At 50.0% G+C, this 17,397-nt stretch overlaps 1 protein-coding gene across 5 annotated transcripts in view; it reads left to right on the forward strand.

Annotated features, from left to right (window-relative positions):
• The window catches only part of TRPV4 (transient receptor potential cation channel subfamily V member 4), a 45,396-nt gene that overhangs the window by 22,007 nt on the left and 5,992 nt on the right, over positions 1–17,397 (forward strand). For all 5 annotated transcript variants that reach the window (XR_014162327.1, XM_081884585.1, XM_081884586.1 and 2 more), the window contains 10 exons: positions 1,692–1,864; positions 4,007–4,159; positions 5,363–5,503; positions 7,183–7,481; positions 8,559–8,738; positions 8,854–9,012; positions 12,087–12,179; positions 13,899–13,972; positions 14,476–14,641; positions 15,928–15,994. Coding sequence is in view for 4 of the 5 variants with exons in the window: in XM_081884585.1 (XP_081740711.1) it covers positions 1,692–1,864; positions 4,007–4,159; positions 5,363–5,503; positions 7,183–7,481; positions 8,559–8,738; positions 8,854–9,012; positions 12,087–12,179; positions 13,899–13,972; positions 14,476–14,641; positions 15,928–15,994 (1,505 nt within the window). In the remaining variant the exon portion in view is untranslated. The remainder of the gene's footprint in view (positions 1–1,691; positions 1,865–4,006; positions 4,160–5,362; positions 5,504–7,182; positions 7,482–8,558; positions 8,739–8,853; positions 9,013–12,086; positions 12,180–13,898; positions 13,973–14,475; positions 14,642–15,927; positions 15,995–17,397) is intronic.

The raw sequence follows: 17,397 nt of genomic DNA on the forward strand, positions 1-17,397 counted from the left end.
ACCTTGATTTGGGCCCAGAAACAAACTGGGGTTGTACAAAATCTAAAGGGAACCCCGGCCAGTAAACTATATGCTGCCCCTGGGAGCTTACACTGAAGGGTGGCTCTTAAATTCTTCTTCTTCTTCTTCTTCTTCTTCTTCTTCTTCTTCTTCTTCTTCTTCTTCTTCTTCTTCTTCTTCTTCTTCTTCTTCTTCTTCTTCTTCTTCTTTTCTTATTAAATTTTTATACCCCCCTCCTTCTGAAGATCACAGGGTGGTTCACAACATAAAAATACAAACAGAGTATCTGTAATGTCTGAAAGGTCTGTCCTGGGTATGAGATGCATAATTTCTAAGGAAGATCCCTGGAGTTCTGTATTTCCGTCTGGACCTTCCCATTTTTTGCAGTTAATTTCCTGAACAAGTTGAAAATTGGGGGTGGGAGGAAGGGAGTGAGGAATGACTGCTAACACAGTTTTGAAACACCACTAGAAAACAAGCATTTTGCAGGATTCACCACAAAAGGGCGTTTTTGCAAGACTGTTTCTCCAAATGAATGCCTTAGGTGGTGGGATACATTCCAATGGGGGCCATTTATCACCTAAGCAAACAATTGGCAGAGTGTAGGCTCTGGTGGGACGTATTGCAAAAGGAAGTGTGTGCACTGACTTGGCAGGACATCAAATTCAGGATGAAAAAGGGTGTTTCATTCCCCCCTCCTTCAAATTCTGACACTAAAAATGTACCCTGTTGTGAGGTCATTTTGGTAACAGAGGAAAAAAAGCAAGAGGGAGAATTGATTTTAGGAAGCGATACTGGAGCCCACAAGAGTTGGTCCCTGTAATTGGTGATGTGATGATAAAGAGAGGATCCTTGAGCATGTGAAGAATGCCTCTCTCTCTCTCTCTCTCTCTCTCTCTCTCTCTCTCTCTCTCTCTCTCTCTCTCTCTCTCTCTCTCTCTCTCTCTATGTTTTATTTGCACCTCTATACAAGCTTAACAGAGGAAGGAGGGACTCAAGAGCATCAAGACCCCAGCAGATCTTGCCTCTCCTTTAGGGTTTCAGGGAAGCCCCAAGGCACAGCTTTGGGGTCTAGCACAGAGTAAGTCCAGCCTCTGTGTCTCCAGCTTCAAGCATCAGCCAAAAACTCTCCCACACAAACTCCTTGGCCTCTTATTCCCCATCCTAGGATGAGGAGGCATCCAACTCGGTGGGGAAAAGGCCTGCCCATTTGTCTCTATGGCAACCCCTTCAAATAGGTAAATGATGATACTATCCTGACCAGCCAGGCCATTACCTTGCAACAAAAATTGTGCGGCTGATTTAGAGGCTTGTTCTGCTAGACTGTAAACCTTACCGGATACAGAATCATGGATTTGGAAGGAACCCACAGGTATCGTCCAGACTGAGCCTCCCAATCTGTAAGTACAGGGTGTATATAAACAAACACAGAGGCCAGAGATCAGCCCCAAAACCTATTTGCAAGGCCTGGAATATGGGTTACAGTGCCCTTTTGCAGCCCCCAACAACCAAAGCTGCCCCTCCCACATCTAGGACTGGAAGCTGAGGCGTCAACTCTGCAGGGTGTGATAAATCCTGGCAACTTTGTAGTGGACTTCAATTCCTCCAGGCGGCTGTGTTGCCTGCCACCTCTGAGGCTTGTTTGGCCCAGAGCACACGGAGGCTTGCTCACCAGCTTGCTCCATCCCCAGGAAGAAACCCCCCAGCACCAAGGGGCCTGCCCCCCACCCGCCCCCCATCCTCAAGGTGTTCAACCGGCCCATCCTCTTTGACATCGTCTCCCGGGGCTCCACCGCTGACCTGGACGGACTCCTGCCCTTCTTGCTGACCCACAAGAAGCGCCTGACAGACGAGGAGTTTCGAGGTGAGGGGGACGAGAGGCAGGGGCACCCATGGGTGAAGGAGGGCGCTGAGCAGCCAGTGGCTGAGGTGTGCTGCCAGGGGAGCTGGGTGCTCCCTGGGCAGGGGACCTGTAGCTGGCATGAATTCTGCAAATGCAGACTTACTTCTTTAGCCTGACGAGGGCTGAATCTACACTGACCTGTTTTATGTTATTAGGATGAAATTAGATATATCATTCTAAAATGTCACAGGGCATAGGGGTAAATTAAAAGCATTTCATATCTTGTTTTCTCCATAAAAACACAGTTTTCCTACGGTCTGTTCTTGGTTCCTCTGCAGCGCCCTCTGGTGTCTTATTTTAATAATGCATTATGAATGTTACAAGCAGAATGTAATGTGTCCATCTGTGTTACGAAAACCAATCCTTAACCCTTCCTTAACATGATAAACCATGAGTGTAGATCAGCCCCAGGCAAGGCAAGGGAAAGGGGGCCAGCAGGGTATCCCTGTCCTTGAGGTACACCTGGCAGGATTGTTTATTTTATTGCATTTCATAGAATCCCAGGACTGTAGTGTTGAAAGGCACCCAAAGGGTCTCTTGTCGAATTGCCTGTGAGGCGGGGACTTGTACCCCCCTGTGTTCTCCAAGGAGCTCAAGGTGGCTCTTCTCCCCCTCCTTGTGCGGTGTGTCTGGGCAAGAGGCAGTGATGGACACCCAAGGCCACCCAGGGAGCTTCATGACCAAGCGGAGGTTTTGAACCCGGGTCCCTGGGTCCTCGACCGACATGACAGCACACTGGCTCTTTCCCGCCTACTGGATGCTAGGCGTCTTGCTCAGTTCTCCTCCTCCTCCGCTTGAGATGGGCAGGAGCTTTTCCAGAGCATGGCTGGCGTTTCAAATATCAATTGTGGATGGTGTTGTGGAGGCTCCTCGGGCTTTTGTCCCTGTAGCCCAACAGGTTGGCCAGGTTTTTGTTTTGTTTTTTTAAATTGTTTCAAAATCTGCTTGGCCACAGACTACAGTGGGGCAGAAGACGTCTGTGTGTCTGTGCCTGCCTTTAGAAGCGAAGACACTTCCCCTGTTTATGCAGGTTTTTTGTTTTGTCTTAAAAAACCTTTCTCCAGCAGCGGGGGGGGGGGGGGGGAGAGAAAGAGACCCAACCTACTAGATCATGGCTCCTAGCCCCCTGGCAGTCTGAGGTGGCGGACACTAGGAATGCCACTTGCGGAAGGCGCAGGAGGGCAGAGATGCTCTTGCGCTCCGCTGCTGCTGCTGCTGCTGCTGCTTGGGGGCTTCCCATTGGGGGCATCCTGGTGGCCACTGTGCAAAGAGGACGAGATGGGCCCCCACTGGCCGCTGTTCTTAGAGAATTCCAATGAGATTTCCTCAGGTGGATCAGAATTCTTAAAAAGCAAAACGATTGACAAATACCTTGTTGTGCTGTTCAATCCCTTGATCTCACTCAGCTCACTTCACAGCCACAGTCCGTCCTGAGCCCAAGATTCTGTCCAGCTTTAGGTTTCTCTCTTTAAATATAAGCTGTAGAAAGCAGCTTTAAAACACAAAAATATGGCTCAGAATGCACTTAATTGCTCGTGCCCAGCATTATTGATGATGTGCAGCCAGGGCACTTTGCACATGCTCAGTGCATAGGGGAGCATGTAGAAGAGAGGGGGAATGGACCTCAGTTTGTCAGCAGAGGGTGATGCAAATGCACATATAGAACCATAGAATTGTAGAGCTGGAATTGTAGAGTCTGGCCCCCTGCAATGCAGAAATCACAGCTAAAGAATCCCTGATGGATAGCTATCCCACCTCTGTTTGAAAACCTCCTAGGGAGACCATTCCACTGTCAAATGGCTCTTACTGCTAGATAGCGACTGGAGAGTGTCTACAGTTCCTGATGAGGGTTGGAGAGACCTGGGTTCAAAACCCCCACTCAGACTCAAAGGTTGCTAGGTGAACCTGGGCCAGCCACTGTCTCTCAGACTACCTCACATGTCTGTTGTGAAGTTAAAAATAGAAGGTTGGGGTAACAACATACACTGCCCTGAGCTCCTTGGTGAAACGTTGAGAGGTGAACATTTTAAAGTAGTAATTGCTGAGCTCCTTGTCTGTGGTGCAACATCCTGTTCTGTGCATCCCTCCCTGCTCCCACCCCAGAGCCCTCCACTGGCAAGACCTGCCTCCCCAAGGCCCTGCTGAACCTCAACAATGGCAAGAATGACACCATCCCATTCCTGCTGGACATCGCGGAGAAGACAGGCAGCACGCGGGAGTTCATCAACTCGCCCTTCCGGGACGTCTACTACCGAGGTGGGAGGGGGACTCTGGCAGGAGCAGTTGGGGGGGGGAAGGCAGCTGCTCCAAGGGGGGGCACTGGGGACCGTGCCTGGCGACTGCGGTGAGCTTGGCCTCAATCCCATCTTGAAATGATTGTCCAAGGGGCCTCAGTCCCATCCTTGAGTCCTGGTCAAGCCAGTTCTCTACAGGCTCCTTTCCCCCATCTTTTTACTTTGGTTCTGCTATCCAAGGAGAGTGGGAAAGAGCTGAACGCCCAGCCCTGAGATTCCGCCAGGCACTTCTTTCTGGGTTTCTCAGTCCTGAGGGCCAGAAACTTGTTTGTTTGTTTTTAAATGAAGACCATTATTATTACAGTGGTTCCTTGGGTTACAGACGCTTTAGGTTACATACACTTCAGGTTACAGACTCTGCTAACCCAGAAATAGTGCTTCAGGTTAAGAACTTTGCTTCAGGATGAGAACAGAAATCGTGCTCTGCGGCGCAGCGGCAGCTGGAGGCCCCATTAGCTAAAGTGGTGCTTCAGGTTAAGAACAGTTTCAGGTTAAGAACGGACCTCCAGAACAAATTAAGTACTTAACCCGAGGTACCACTGTATTTATTAAATTTATCAATCACCTTTCTTGCCACAGAAACTTGTTTTTTAAGCAAAAAACAAGCACATATATACATTAAAGCCAGCATCAAAAAACAAACTCCAGTCTACGCTAAAACATCCCTCCCACGCAGGAAGGCCTGTTAAAGGAGGAATGCCTTGGCCTGGCACTTAAAGATTTGTAATGATGGCGCCAGGCAAGCCTCCCCAGGGAGAGCATTCTGCAAGGAGGGAGCAACCACGGAAAAGGCCCCGTTCTTGTCTTGCCGCACGGAGCAGGGCCTCAGGTGATGAGCACAGGCTCTGGGCTGGTTTGCATGAACTGAGCTGGTCCCTGAGGTACTGGGGTACTGAGCCATATAAACAAAGGCAGGGGGGGGTCACACCTCATGCCCCACCCACTTTCCCCTCTGGCCACACCTACCGCTGGCAGGCAAGATTCCAAGTGAGCTGAATTGACCAGGCGGTGGCACTCTGGTCTGATTTGTGGCGGAATCGCAAGAAAACATGTTAGAGGGGCCACAGGCTTGGCAGCGACTAGATGGGAGATTGGCTGGCAAGCCTAGTGGTGAAGCCTAGTGGCTTATGCCTGAATGGTGGTTCGGGTTGTGTGTCCCCTCCAGGCCAGACTGCACTGCACATTGCGATTGAGCGGCGCTGCAAGCACTATGTGGAGCTGCTGGTGGAGAAGGGGGCAGACGTCCACGCACAAGCCCGGGGGCGCTTCTTCCAACCCAAGGATGAGGGCGGCTACTTCTACTTCGGTGAGCGGGACAGGGAAGCCTCGAGATCCCTCCGAGGGGTCTGTCCTGATTCTCTGCCAGTAGCCGCTGCTGCCTCATGAATGTTGTTCTTTTTTCAAAAGCGTATAAAAGAGGAGCTTGCAATCTGATTCTTTTTCCAGCAGAGAACACAACAGAGGAGGAGAGAAAGGCATGGCAGAATGAGGAGAACAAACCACACCTACAGATGTTGTAGGTTTGGTTCACTGGAGATGGAGGTGCATTTAGGTGCCTGGAGACAGGAGATCTGGAGGCAGACAGGGGCACCAAGAAGGACAAGTTTTGCCATGGGCACATTTGGATTTTAAGCAAGTGCCATTGGATCCGTCAACTAGGGAACTCCCTGCCATCGGAGTCGGTGACGGCCACCAACTTGGATGGCTGTGAAAGGGGATTAGACACATTCTTGGAGGAGGCAATGGCTCTTGATGTCTCCTAGACCCAGTGGCTCTGCTCTGCCTCCACAGCTGGAGCCAGCGCCAGCCATGCTTCTCCATAGCAGTGGGCAGGGGGCTCTTGTCCTTGGGTCCAGAAGAGGCATCTGGTTGGCCACTGTGAGGACAGGTGCTGGCCCAGATGAGCCTCCTTTGGCTGGTCCAGCAGACTCTGCTGATGCTCTTGTGTTTAGGAGTGGGAAGATCACCCTCTCACCACCAAGGGAGCAAAGGGAATGATTTCAGAAGATTTGTGGGGGAAAGATTTGTCAGGGAAAGACCTCAAGTGCGCCCTTGTAAGCATTCGAGGAGGGGGTGCATTCAGTGAGTGAGAATTTTAAGAAACAAGCATCTCCCTCCCCATAAAGGTCAGCTGGCTCTTGCAAGAGTGGCGGAGCCTCTGTGCATTGCAACACCCAAAGGCCAGGGGTCCCTTTTCCACCCAGGCTTTGTGGAGACACATCCATCCAGCAGCCCTGGAAGCAGAGTGCTCTGTGACTGATTTGGTTGTCTTTCTCTTTTCCATATAAAGGTAAAGGGACCCCTGACCATTAGGTCCAGTCGTGACCGACTCTGGGCTTGCGGTGCTCATCTTGCTTTATTGGCCGAGGGAGCCGGCGTACAGCTTCTGGATCATGTGGCCAGCATGACTAAGCTGCTTCTGGCGAACCAGAGCAGTGCACGGAAACGCCATTTACCTTCCCGCTGGAGCGGTACCTATTTATCTACTTGCACTTTGACGTGCTTTCTAACTGCTAGGTTGGCAGGAGCAGGGACCGAGCAACAGGAGCTCACCCCGTCGTGGGGATTCGAACCACCAACCTTCTGATCGGCAAGTCCTAGGCTCTGTGGTTTAACCCACAGCGCCACCCGCGTCCAACCTCTTTTCCATAGAATCATACAATTATAGAGTTGGAAGGGGGACCCTAAGGGTCGTCTAGCCCAAACCCTGCAGTGCGGGAGTCACTGCTAAAGAATTGCTGACCAACAGTCACCCAACCTCTGTTAAAAAGCTTCCAAGGAAGGAGAGCCCACCCTTTCTGGGGGGGTCTGTTCCACTGTGCAACAGTCTGATCACCAGAAAGTTATTCCTAACAGCTTGTCGGAATCTCCTTTCTTGTCATTGGACTCTGTTGGCTCAGGTCCCCTGCTCTGGAGCAGCAGAAAACCAGCTTGCTCCATCTTCCGTCTTCCATCTTCCCTCTTTCCTTTCACCTTCCTGCCCAGGTGAGCTGCCCCTCTCCTTGGCTGCTTGCACCAACCAGCCGCACATCGTCCACTACCTGACGGAGAACGCCCACAAGCAGGCCGACCTGCGGCGCCAGGACTCTCGTGGCAACACGGTGCTCCACGCCCTGGTGGCCATCGCAGACAACACTCGTGAGAACACCAAGTTTGTCACCAAGATGTATGACCTGCTCCTCATCAAATGCGCCAAGCTCTTCCCAGACACCAACCTGGAGGCTCTGCTGAACAACGACGGTCTGTCACCGCTGATGATGGCCGCCAAGACGGGCAAGATTGGGGTGAGATCCCTCCCGGGGGGGGGGAGGGAGCTGCTTGGAAAAAAACCAGCCCTGTTGGCCCAAGGCCCGGGGCAAACCGGGTGCTCCAGGGCAAACAGCCTCACAGGGTTGTTGTGAGGATAGGAATGTAAGAAGTGGCCGCTTTGGAACTGCCTGACTATGGATTCCAGCAGGCATCTTCACACCACTCTTTTCAGCTCCTGACAAAAATATTTGTGTTTAGACAAGTCTCCTTGGATATGGGGAATGTTGACATCTGGTTTGTTTGTTTTTTAGCTTATCACTGATTTTAATTACTTTTTGAATATTTAAATCTGCTGTTAATTTTTTTGTTTCATTCTTTTTGTAAACCACTTTGAGGGTTTGCTTTGACAGTCATGGGGTATATAACTTTTATGAAATACATAAATTAAATTAAAATAATCATGGAGGGAGCCATGCCTAAAGTCCTGAGCGACTTAGAGGGTGTGGGGAGGAGTCATGCTCCACAAGGGAGCAGGTGGCTGCCAGGCAGCATCTCCAGGGGAGAGGAGCTTCTGAGCGGGCGGGTGACAGAAAGGGGCCTCTTTCGGCCAGAGACCCTGGGGAGTCTCTGCCTTCCACCCCAGGCACCCTTCAAACACAATTCCCATCAGCCCTAGCCATCATGTGACCGGGGGCAGGACTTGTCGTGTGGCTGCTCTTGTTCTCTAGAGCGGCATCCCTGTCGAGACAGGACAGGCTCCCACTTTCTGGAAACAGCTGAAGACATTTTTCTTCCAACTGGCTTTCCCAGCTGGTTGCCATCCATAGCTTTCTCTCCCATGGATTTTTCCACTCCCTGTCCAAAGCCACTGTGGTCTCCTGCAGAAGCGAGCTCCAGAGCTTAACAATGCACTGCATGGTGAAGGAGCCCTTTCTTTCACTGTCCTGAATCTTCCGTTTCAGGTCCCAGAGGATGTCCTGCAATTGGGGCGCCTTTCCACGTTGGTGGACATGGCTGCCTCCTGCAGAAGGGAGTTCCGCAGTTCAACTCTGCGCTGCGAGGGGAGGGCCTTCCTGTCATCTGCCTGACCCGGCTCCCCCCTTGTCTTGCAGACCTTCCAGCACATCATCCGGCGGGAGATCAAGGACGAAGACGCTCGGCACCTCTCCCGCAAGTTCAAGGACTGGGCCTATGGCCCTGTCTACTCCTCCCTCTACGACCTCTCCTCGCTGGACACGTGTGGGGAGGAGGTCTCCGTGCTGGAGATCCTGGTGTACAACAGCAAGATGGAGGTGGGCAGAGAAGGAAGCTGCAGATCAAGGCAGCTTGGGTTGACGGTGCTGGGCCTTTGATGGGGCAAGCGGGGGCTGCCGCCATCTTTGTTCACCAGGCCCCTCTTCCCCGCAGAACCGCCACGAGATGTTGGCCGTGGAGCCCATCAACGAGCTGCTTCGGGACAAGTGGCGGAAGTTTGGGGCCGTTTCATTCTACATCAGCGTGGTCTCCTACCTCTGTGCCATGATCATCTTCACCATGGTGGCCTACTACCGCCCCCTGGAGGGCACTGTGAGTACTGCACCCACTCCACCAAGGAGCTCACGAAGGCTACTGAGCGGGGCAGAGTGGCTGTGATTTAAATTAGGGTTCTGAGGTTTGGGGCGCAGCCTCCTATTTTCAGTTCCCATGATGCCCTAGCAAAAAACTTCTGTGCTATGCTGGGGCTGGTAAGAGATTGGTAAACGTATGGTGATTTGCTTTGATCCTCTCAGGCATTTGAACATGTTAAATAATGAGGAACCCGTGACTTATCAGCTTCCTTTATTTATACCCAGAACTTCAGTCTGGCAATTCCGCAAGAAAAGTAGTGATCGGGAGTGAAAAAGCTCTGCATTTCAGTGAGATGGACTAGGGGACCTTTGGGTTTCCTTCGAAGTCTACAATTCCATCATTCTATGAGTCTATAATCTCTAAATGCTTCTTTAACTTGGAGCGGGGGAAGTATTGGAGTTGAGTGAAATGGAGTAAGCCCCTCAGGCTTAAGGGAGGCAAGCAACGGGCTCCTAATTGGCCTTGCTAATTAAACACCCTAGTTTAGTGCAGCAGCTCCAGCACAGAGAGACCTGGGTTCAAAGGGACGGGGAGGGTGTGTATGTGTGTGACTTACCTCACAAGTTTGTAAGTTCCCTGGAGAGGGTCAAGCTCAGGATAGATAAATAAATCACCAATGAATAAACTCTGACTTATAAAACAAGTCTTTATTAGACATTGTATCTATGGATAGGGAAAGAATGGCACCTCTGGGTTCAAAGACAATCCACCTCCATTGATTGTTGTTGTTGTTGTTTAGTCGTTTAGTCATGTCCGACTCTTCGTGACCCGATGGACCAGAGCACACCAGGCACTCCTGTCTTCCACTGCCTCCCGCAGTTTGGTCAGACTCATGTTTGTAGCTTCGAGAACACTGTCCAACCATCTTGTCCTCTGTCGTCCCCTTCTCCTTGTGCCCTCCATCTTTCCCAGCATCAGGGTCTTTTCCAGGGAGTCTTCTCTTCTCATGAGGTGGCCAAAGTATTGGAGCCTCAGCTTCACGATCTGTCCTTTCAGTGAGCACTCAGGGCTAATTTCCTTAAGAATGGATGTGTTTGATCTTCTTGCAGTCCATGGGACTCTCAAGAGTTTTCTCCAGCACCATAATTCAAAAGCATCAGTTCTTCGGTGATCAGCCTTCTTTATGGTCCAGCTCTCACTTCCATACATCACTACTGGGAAAACCATAGCTTTAACTATTCAGACCTTTGTTGGCAAGGTGATGTCTCTGCTTTTTAAGATGCTGTCTAGGTTTGCCATCGCCTTTCTCCCAAGGAGCAGGCGTCTTTTAATTTCGTGGCTGCTGTCATCATCTGCAGTGATCATGGAGCCCAAGAAGGTAAAATCTCTCACTGCCTCCATTTCTTCCCCTTCTATTTGCCAGGAGGTGATGGGCCCAGTGGCCATGATCTTCTTTTTTTGATGTTGAGCTTCAGACCATATTTTGCGCTCTCCTCTTTCACCCTCATTAAAAGGTTCTTTAATTCCTCCATCAAGGTTGTGTCATCTGCATATCTGAGGTTGTTGATATTTCTTCCGGCGATCTTAATTCTGGCTTGGGATTCATCCAGCCCAGCCTTTCGCATGATGAATTCTGCATATAAGTTAAATAAGCTGGGAGACAATATACAGCCTTGCCGTACTCTTTTCCCAATTTTGAACCAATCAGTTGTTCCATATCCAGTTCTAACTGTAGCTTCTTGTCCCACATAGAGATTTCTCAGGAGACAAATGAGGTGATCAGGCACTCCCATTTCATTAAGAACTTGCCATAGTTTGATGTGGTCGACACAGTCAAAGGCTTTTGCATAGTCAATGAAGCAGAAGTAGATGTCTTTCTGGAACTCTCTAGCTTTCTCCATAATCCAACGCATGTTTGCAATTTGGTCTCTGGTTCCTCTGCCTCTTCTAAATCTAGCTTGCACTTCTGGGAGTTCTCGGTCCACATACTGCTCAAGCCTGCCTTGTAGAATTTTAAGCATAACCTTGCTAGCATGTGAAATGAGTGCAATTGTGCGGTAGTTGGAGCATTCTTTGGCACTGCCCTTCTTTGGGATTGGGATGTAGACTGATCTTCTCCAATCCTCTGGCCACTGCTGAGTTTTCCAAAATTGCTGGCATATTGAGTGTAGCACCTTAACAGCATCATCGTTTAAAATTTTAAATAGTTCAGCTGGAATATCATCACTTCCACTGGCCTTGTTATTAGAAGTGCTTTCTAAGGCCCATTTGACTTCACTCTCCAGAATGTCTGGCTCAAGGTCAGCAACCACACTACCTGGGGTGTATGAGCCATCCATATCTTTCTGGTATAATTCCTCTGTGTATTTTTGCCACCTCTTCTTGATGTCTTCTGCTTCTGTTAGGTCCTTTACACTTTTGTCTTTTATTATGGTAATCTTTGTACGAAATGTTCCTTTCATATCTCCAGTTTTCTTGAACAGATCCAAGGTTTTTCCCATTCTATTGTTTTCCTCTATTTCTTTGCATTGCTCGTTTAAGAAGGCCTCCATTGATTAGACACTTTAGACATTGATTAGACACTTGGGATTGAGAGTGAGGCAGGGGGAGCTGTTTCCATCACATGAGCATCACAAAAGCCATCTTCCTATATCTCAAGGGCTGTCCCAGGGAAGAGGGAGGGAGATCACTTTCTCCTGCTCTGGGGGGGTGTGTGTGTGTGTGCTCAAACCAATGGCTTCAAGTTACAAGAAAGGAGATTCAGACTAAGCATTAAGGAGGGTAAGAGCTGATCAAGAGTGGAACAGACTCCCTTGGAAGGTGGAGGACTCTCCTTCCTTGGAGGTTTCTAAGCAAAGGTTGGGTGGCCAGAGATTCTTTAGCTGAGATTCCTGCATTGCAGGGGGTTGGACTAGATGATCCCATGAGTCCCTTTCATCACCTTATGACCTTCCCAGAGGTGCTCTTTACCCAGCTGCCGTTGGGAAGGCAGCATGCTGAAGCTGGCCATCCCGTTGGAGCGTGGCCATTGCTGCGTGCTTAGCAGGTGTCTTTCGGCACAGCCTCTCAGCAATGTCTCTTCCCCTCTGTAGCCCCCGTACCCGTACACCACCACCACTGACTATCTGCGACTCGCCGGGGAGATTGTCACACTCTTCACGGGCGTCCTCTTCTTCTTCACCAACGTAAGTATGAGCCGTGCATTACTTGGCAAAGGGGTCTCCTCCTCCTCCTTTCCCCCAATGTTGCCCCCTTCTTCCTCGCCAATTTAGCAGATGTGTTTTTCTTTTTCCCTTTTTGTGGGTTCCTCCTGCCATTCTGTGGCCTGATTACAGAGCTTGTAGGCCGCATTCTCATCATACTTTTAAAGTGCTTTGATACTGCTTTAAACAGTCATGGCTTCTCCCAGAGAATTCTGGGAGCTGTAGTTGCTGAGTGGTGAGCAACCCCCTGTTCCCCCTCAAAGGCCTACGATTCTCAGAGATCCCTGGGAAGAAGGATTGACAGTTAAGCCTCTGTGGAAATGGTAGCGTTGTGGGACGGGAAGTAGGGGTCCCTCTTTAGCCATGACTGTTTGCAGGGCTGCCAGAGTGCTTTACTTTCATGGTGTGTATAAAAGGTAAAGGTAAAGGGACCCCTGACCATTAGGTCCAGCTGTGACCGACTCTGGGGTTGCGGCGCTCATCTCGCTTTATTGGCTGAGGGAGCCAGCGTACAGCTTCTGGGTCATGTGTCCAGCATGACTAAGCTGCTTCTGGCAAACCAGAGCAGCGCACGGAAACGCCGTTTACCTTCCCGCCGGAGTGGTACCTATTTATCTACTTGCACTTTGACGTGCTTTCTAACTGCTAGGTTGGCAGGAGCAGGGACTGAGCAACGGGAGCTCACCCCGTCATGGGGATTCAAACAGACGACCTTCTGATCAGCAGGTCCTAGGCTCTGTGGTTTAATCCACAGTGCCACCTGCGTCCCTTGTCACGGTGTGCATAGGATTTATCAAATCACACCATGCATGCTTGCACCGGGGCAGCTGGTTGCCCCCTGCCAAGGGGCCTTGCTTGGATCTGAGGGTGATAATGTAGCTTTGGTTCTTAACAAAGTTGCAGGACTGAAGGAACAAAGGTTGCATCCCCACCATGCCTTTAAAGCTCTGTGGTACTACTTTAAATAGTCCTGGTTTACCTGGCGCACCCTTTTTTTTAAAAAAAAGGAAAAACAAAGTTAACCTCTTTTGTCTCACTTTGGTGTGATTTTATTGAATACATAAAAAGAAAATTTGCATTTGTCTCTTCCACAAATCTGTCAAAAAATCTGGAATAAGTAACTTGCTTGGTTGATACATTTCTTGATGTGATAGAGAGCCTTTTATTCTTTCAGTCCTCTGGCGTCTCCTGTGGGCCACGTTGCTTGAGCTCTTGTTTCTTAGGATGTTTCTTTCCACTTACCTGTCTGTATCTCATCACAAACATCCAGATAACCAGCTTTATCTTTTCTTCTTGTGAATATAACATCCCCTGCCAACCTTGGTTTGGGCTGGTTTAATTTATATACTTTTGACTCATGAAGTTCCAATTTGGTTTTGGGGTTATATGGTGAAAGTCAACAAAGACACTCTGCCCCCCCCCAAGCCACCCATTCATGGCTTCCCCCAAAGAATTCTGGGAGCTGTGGTCTGTTCAGGGTCCTGAGAGTTGTGAGGAGACCCCAGTTCCTTTCCTAGAGCTACAATTCCCAGAGTTCCCTGGGAAGAGAGTTGGGTGGCTAAGCTCAGATGGGTGGAAGTTGCTGTGCAAAATGTCCAGAGGGCCATCAGGTGGACGAAGGCTGGACTAAAAATGCCAAGTTCCTTGAGTGGCTTCTGCCTCTTCTCCATTGTGGACATTTTGTCTTCTCTTCCTCCCCAGATAAAAGACCTCTTCATGAAGAAGTGCCCCGGGGTGAATTCTTTCTTCATTGATGGCTCCTTTCAGTTGCTCTAGTAAGTAAAAGAAAGAAACCAGAGTGCAGCAGAATCAAATTTGCGGCCTGTGTGTGGCCCCCGACAGGTCAACCAGGGGCAAATGTGGCCCTCAGGCCAAAAGGCTAGCCACCCCTGCATTTAAGAGTGTGGGGCCCCCTTTGCCACACATTCCAGGGCATCTGCTGGGGTGCTTTTTGGCTCCCCCCTCAATTCATTTGGGGGAGGGAGCCAGAAAAGACGTCTAATGCACATTTAAAGCACATGACTTTCTCCAAAGACTCCTGGGGGTGGTGGTTTGCTAAGGGGACTGGCCAGGGGTTAAACAACTGTTCCCACAATTCTTGCATGGGAGGGGTACCATGTGCTTTAAATGCACATTAGATGTGCTTGAAAACTAAGGTGTGAATCTGCCCATAGATTTTGGAAGCCCTTCTGGGTGAGGCTACCTGGTGGTTGCAGTGTTGCCCCACTGCTCCCCACCTGTCTGCCCCTGACTGGGCTTTGATGCTTCTTGCCTCCAGCTTCATCTACTCGGTCCTGGTGTTAGTGGCAGCTGCCCTGTACCTGGCAGGCATCGAAGCCTACCTGGCTGTCATGGTCTTTGCCCTGGTCTTGGGCTGGATGAATGCCCTCTACTTCACCCGCGGCCTCAAGCTGACTGGCACATACAGCATCATGATCCAGAAGGTGAGCCAAAGCAGAGCGCAGTGTCCGGGGCCTGTGAGGACCTTGGGCTTGAGGAGGTCTGGCCAGTTATTTGAAGGTGGGTGAAAAGCTGAAGGGACTGTGGGATGCTTGAGGGTTTTGACCAGCAAGGCTGCATTCCTGTGTGCTTATCCTTGCAAAACCAATTTCTCATGGTTTCTTAGAAACCAGGTTGTGCTAACTTTGTCATCCCTCTAAAAGCTTCAGCAGAGCACCCTGTCAATCTGCTCAGAAGAGTGTGTGTGTGGCTGATGGGGTATTCTCTGGGGCAACCGTCTTGCCTTAGTAAACAGAGTCTCAAAGAAACTTTATCCTAAGGGCACTGTGAAGCCTTGGTCCCCCCCCCCCTCTGGGCAGTGCTGAACTCTGCAGCGCAGAGGCTGGCATGATCCTCAGAACCTGAAGCTCCCCCAGCGTTGCTGGAGAACAAGAGTGGAGCGCCCCCCATCCTGCGCTTGCTTGACAGGGGGGACCAAAGAAACCTCTGCACATGCCCTGTGTTCAGATATACAGCTGCTGATTCCTGGAGGTTAAGTACTTGAGGGTCACTCCCTGGTTCGACTGATGGTGTCAAGCAGCTGTTTTGGTCCCCAAGTTGTGGAACACTTGTGGAATGTGGGGTGTTGCCACCACCCCTCCAATCGTTCAAGATTCACTCTGGCTCCTTGCTGCAAACGTTCCTTCAGATCAGAAGTGGGAACCCTTTTTAGCCCAGGGGCCACTTTCCCTTCTGGACAGCCTCCCAAGGGCCGCTTGGCAGTGATGGGTGGGGCTGGAGGCGGAAGTGGGCAGAGCAACAAATGCAATTTTTATCTTCCGTTTCTACACATGCTCCCATGCCCCCTCTCTCCTGGCAAGCAGGAGGCTTGACCAGAGGTCAAAGACACATTCCAGGCAGGCATTTGGGGCCAGTGAAAGGTGTGCCCTGGGGAGGGTTCTGAGGGCCAGACAGAGCAGCACAGAGGGCCAGATTCTGGCCCCCCAGGGCCTGCCAACATCTCTGGCCATAGCCAAGAGGCAGTTTCTAGGTGTGCTTTACTGCCTCTGCAACAGGTGAGCACATCCCAGTCAGGAAGGAACACGGGGGTGTGAATCAGGGCCGAAGGGAGTGGCACTGAAGGACACATTTGTCCTTGAATTCCCTCACTCTGGCTTCAGACTGTTAGACGACTAATGTGGGGCTCATCCCAGAAGCAGCTGCCTTGAGCCTTTGCCTGCAAATGTTCAGCCTGGTGTGTTGAGTGGCTGCCTTCCCTCTCTGGTTGCAGATCCTGTTCAAGGACCTTTTCCGCTTCCTGCTGGTCTATGTGCTTTTCATGATTGGCTACGCGTCTGGTAAGATGGCTGCCCTTTTCGGAGTGCTGGTTTCTGGGCTCCTTGGTTTTCCTATATTTGAAAATCTGTGTCCTGCTGCTCAGCTGAGCAAGCTCCTCACATACCTGCAAAGTTTGAAAGGGGCATCGCCAAGGCTTTTCTTGGGCAGCAACATTCCTTGACACAAATACTGTTGGATTTTGAGGTTTTCAAAAACAGCCTCCAAGGTGTAAAAGATGCTGACTCTGACAAGCTGCTCTATGGCGCTTCCAAATGTTTATTAGTGAGACTTGGACATCAAGAAATCAATTAGCACATAAATTAAAACAAATCAATTACAATTTGGAAACCACAAAACTCAAAACAGCAAATCTAACAAGTCTGGTTAGCAGCAAAACAGAAAGAACATTTCAGTCACCCAACCACATTCCTGAACAGCCAAGTTGTGACTGCTTTTCCTGAATGAACTTACTCACCCAGGCAGATGCTGGTTTGTTTTAAAAATATTTATTTATTTATTGTATAGTTATGAAATACAAATTAAAAATGAAATGAGACAGCTGCAAAGGGTGAGTTACTGATGCTGGAGTTTTGAAGCAGCTCAATAACTAGACAACCTTATAACTTCCTTCCTCTGTATTTTATGGAGTTTTGAAATGGAGAGATAACTCAGAATGTCCAAAGAGGGGTCTTGTGCCCACTGGGGGGCCGTGGGATTTCCTAGGGGTGCTAAGATGTCAGTCGTGGAGTATCCTCCCCTCCCCCGGCAGCCTCAGAGGCAAGAAGAACACACAGTTCGTATTTTATGGTTTTTTATTCAGTCATCTGGTTGCAAGACAGAGGATCCATGTCTCCACGCATAGGAGACGTTGGCATCTCTGAGTCCCTCTTCTTCCGTCTCCCACAACATCCTGGAAACCTACGGGAAGTCGCAGGAGTCACATCCCCGCATTTTCTGTTCTTGAATGCGGAGGGACTGGCAAGCCCTTGGACCAGGAGGGCCTCCAGACTCTCCAGGGAGGTCTCTGCTGTCTGCTCTCTAACCCCCCCCCCCATCTTGTAACTAGGGATTTTCTCATTCATCTGTACATCAACCTGTCTCCCTCTCCTCCTGAAACTGCTGGAGACACAGGGTCGAAACGCCCCACTCCTCCTCCTCCTCCTCCTCTTCTGAGAGGAGCGGATCAGACGAGGCCTCACTTCCCATTCCTCCTGTTCAGTCCAGTCCCTGACATAAGAGGCAGGCAGGCAGCAGGGGGCGCTGGAGGCGTAAGCTGCCATCACTGCAGCAAGTCCATCAATTTATTGACATAATTATACAAAATAGTTTTTAGTGGATTTTGAATAAAGGTCGCAACTAATTGTTGTGGTTTGGGGTTTTATTTTGTTAATACCTTCCTTGGTGGGTCATGCAACCCGCTATA

This window comes from Podarcis melisellensis (assembly GCF_964234715.1).
Source record: "Podarcis melisellensis genome assembly, chromosome: 13".
Lineage (NCBI taxonomy): Eukaryota > Metazoa > Chordata > Lepidosauria > Squamata > Lacertidae > Podarcis > Podarcis melisellensis.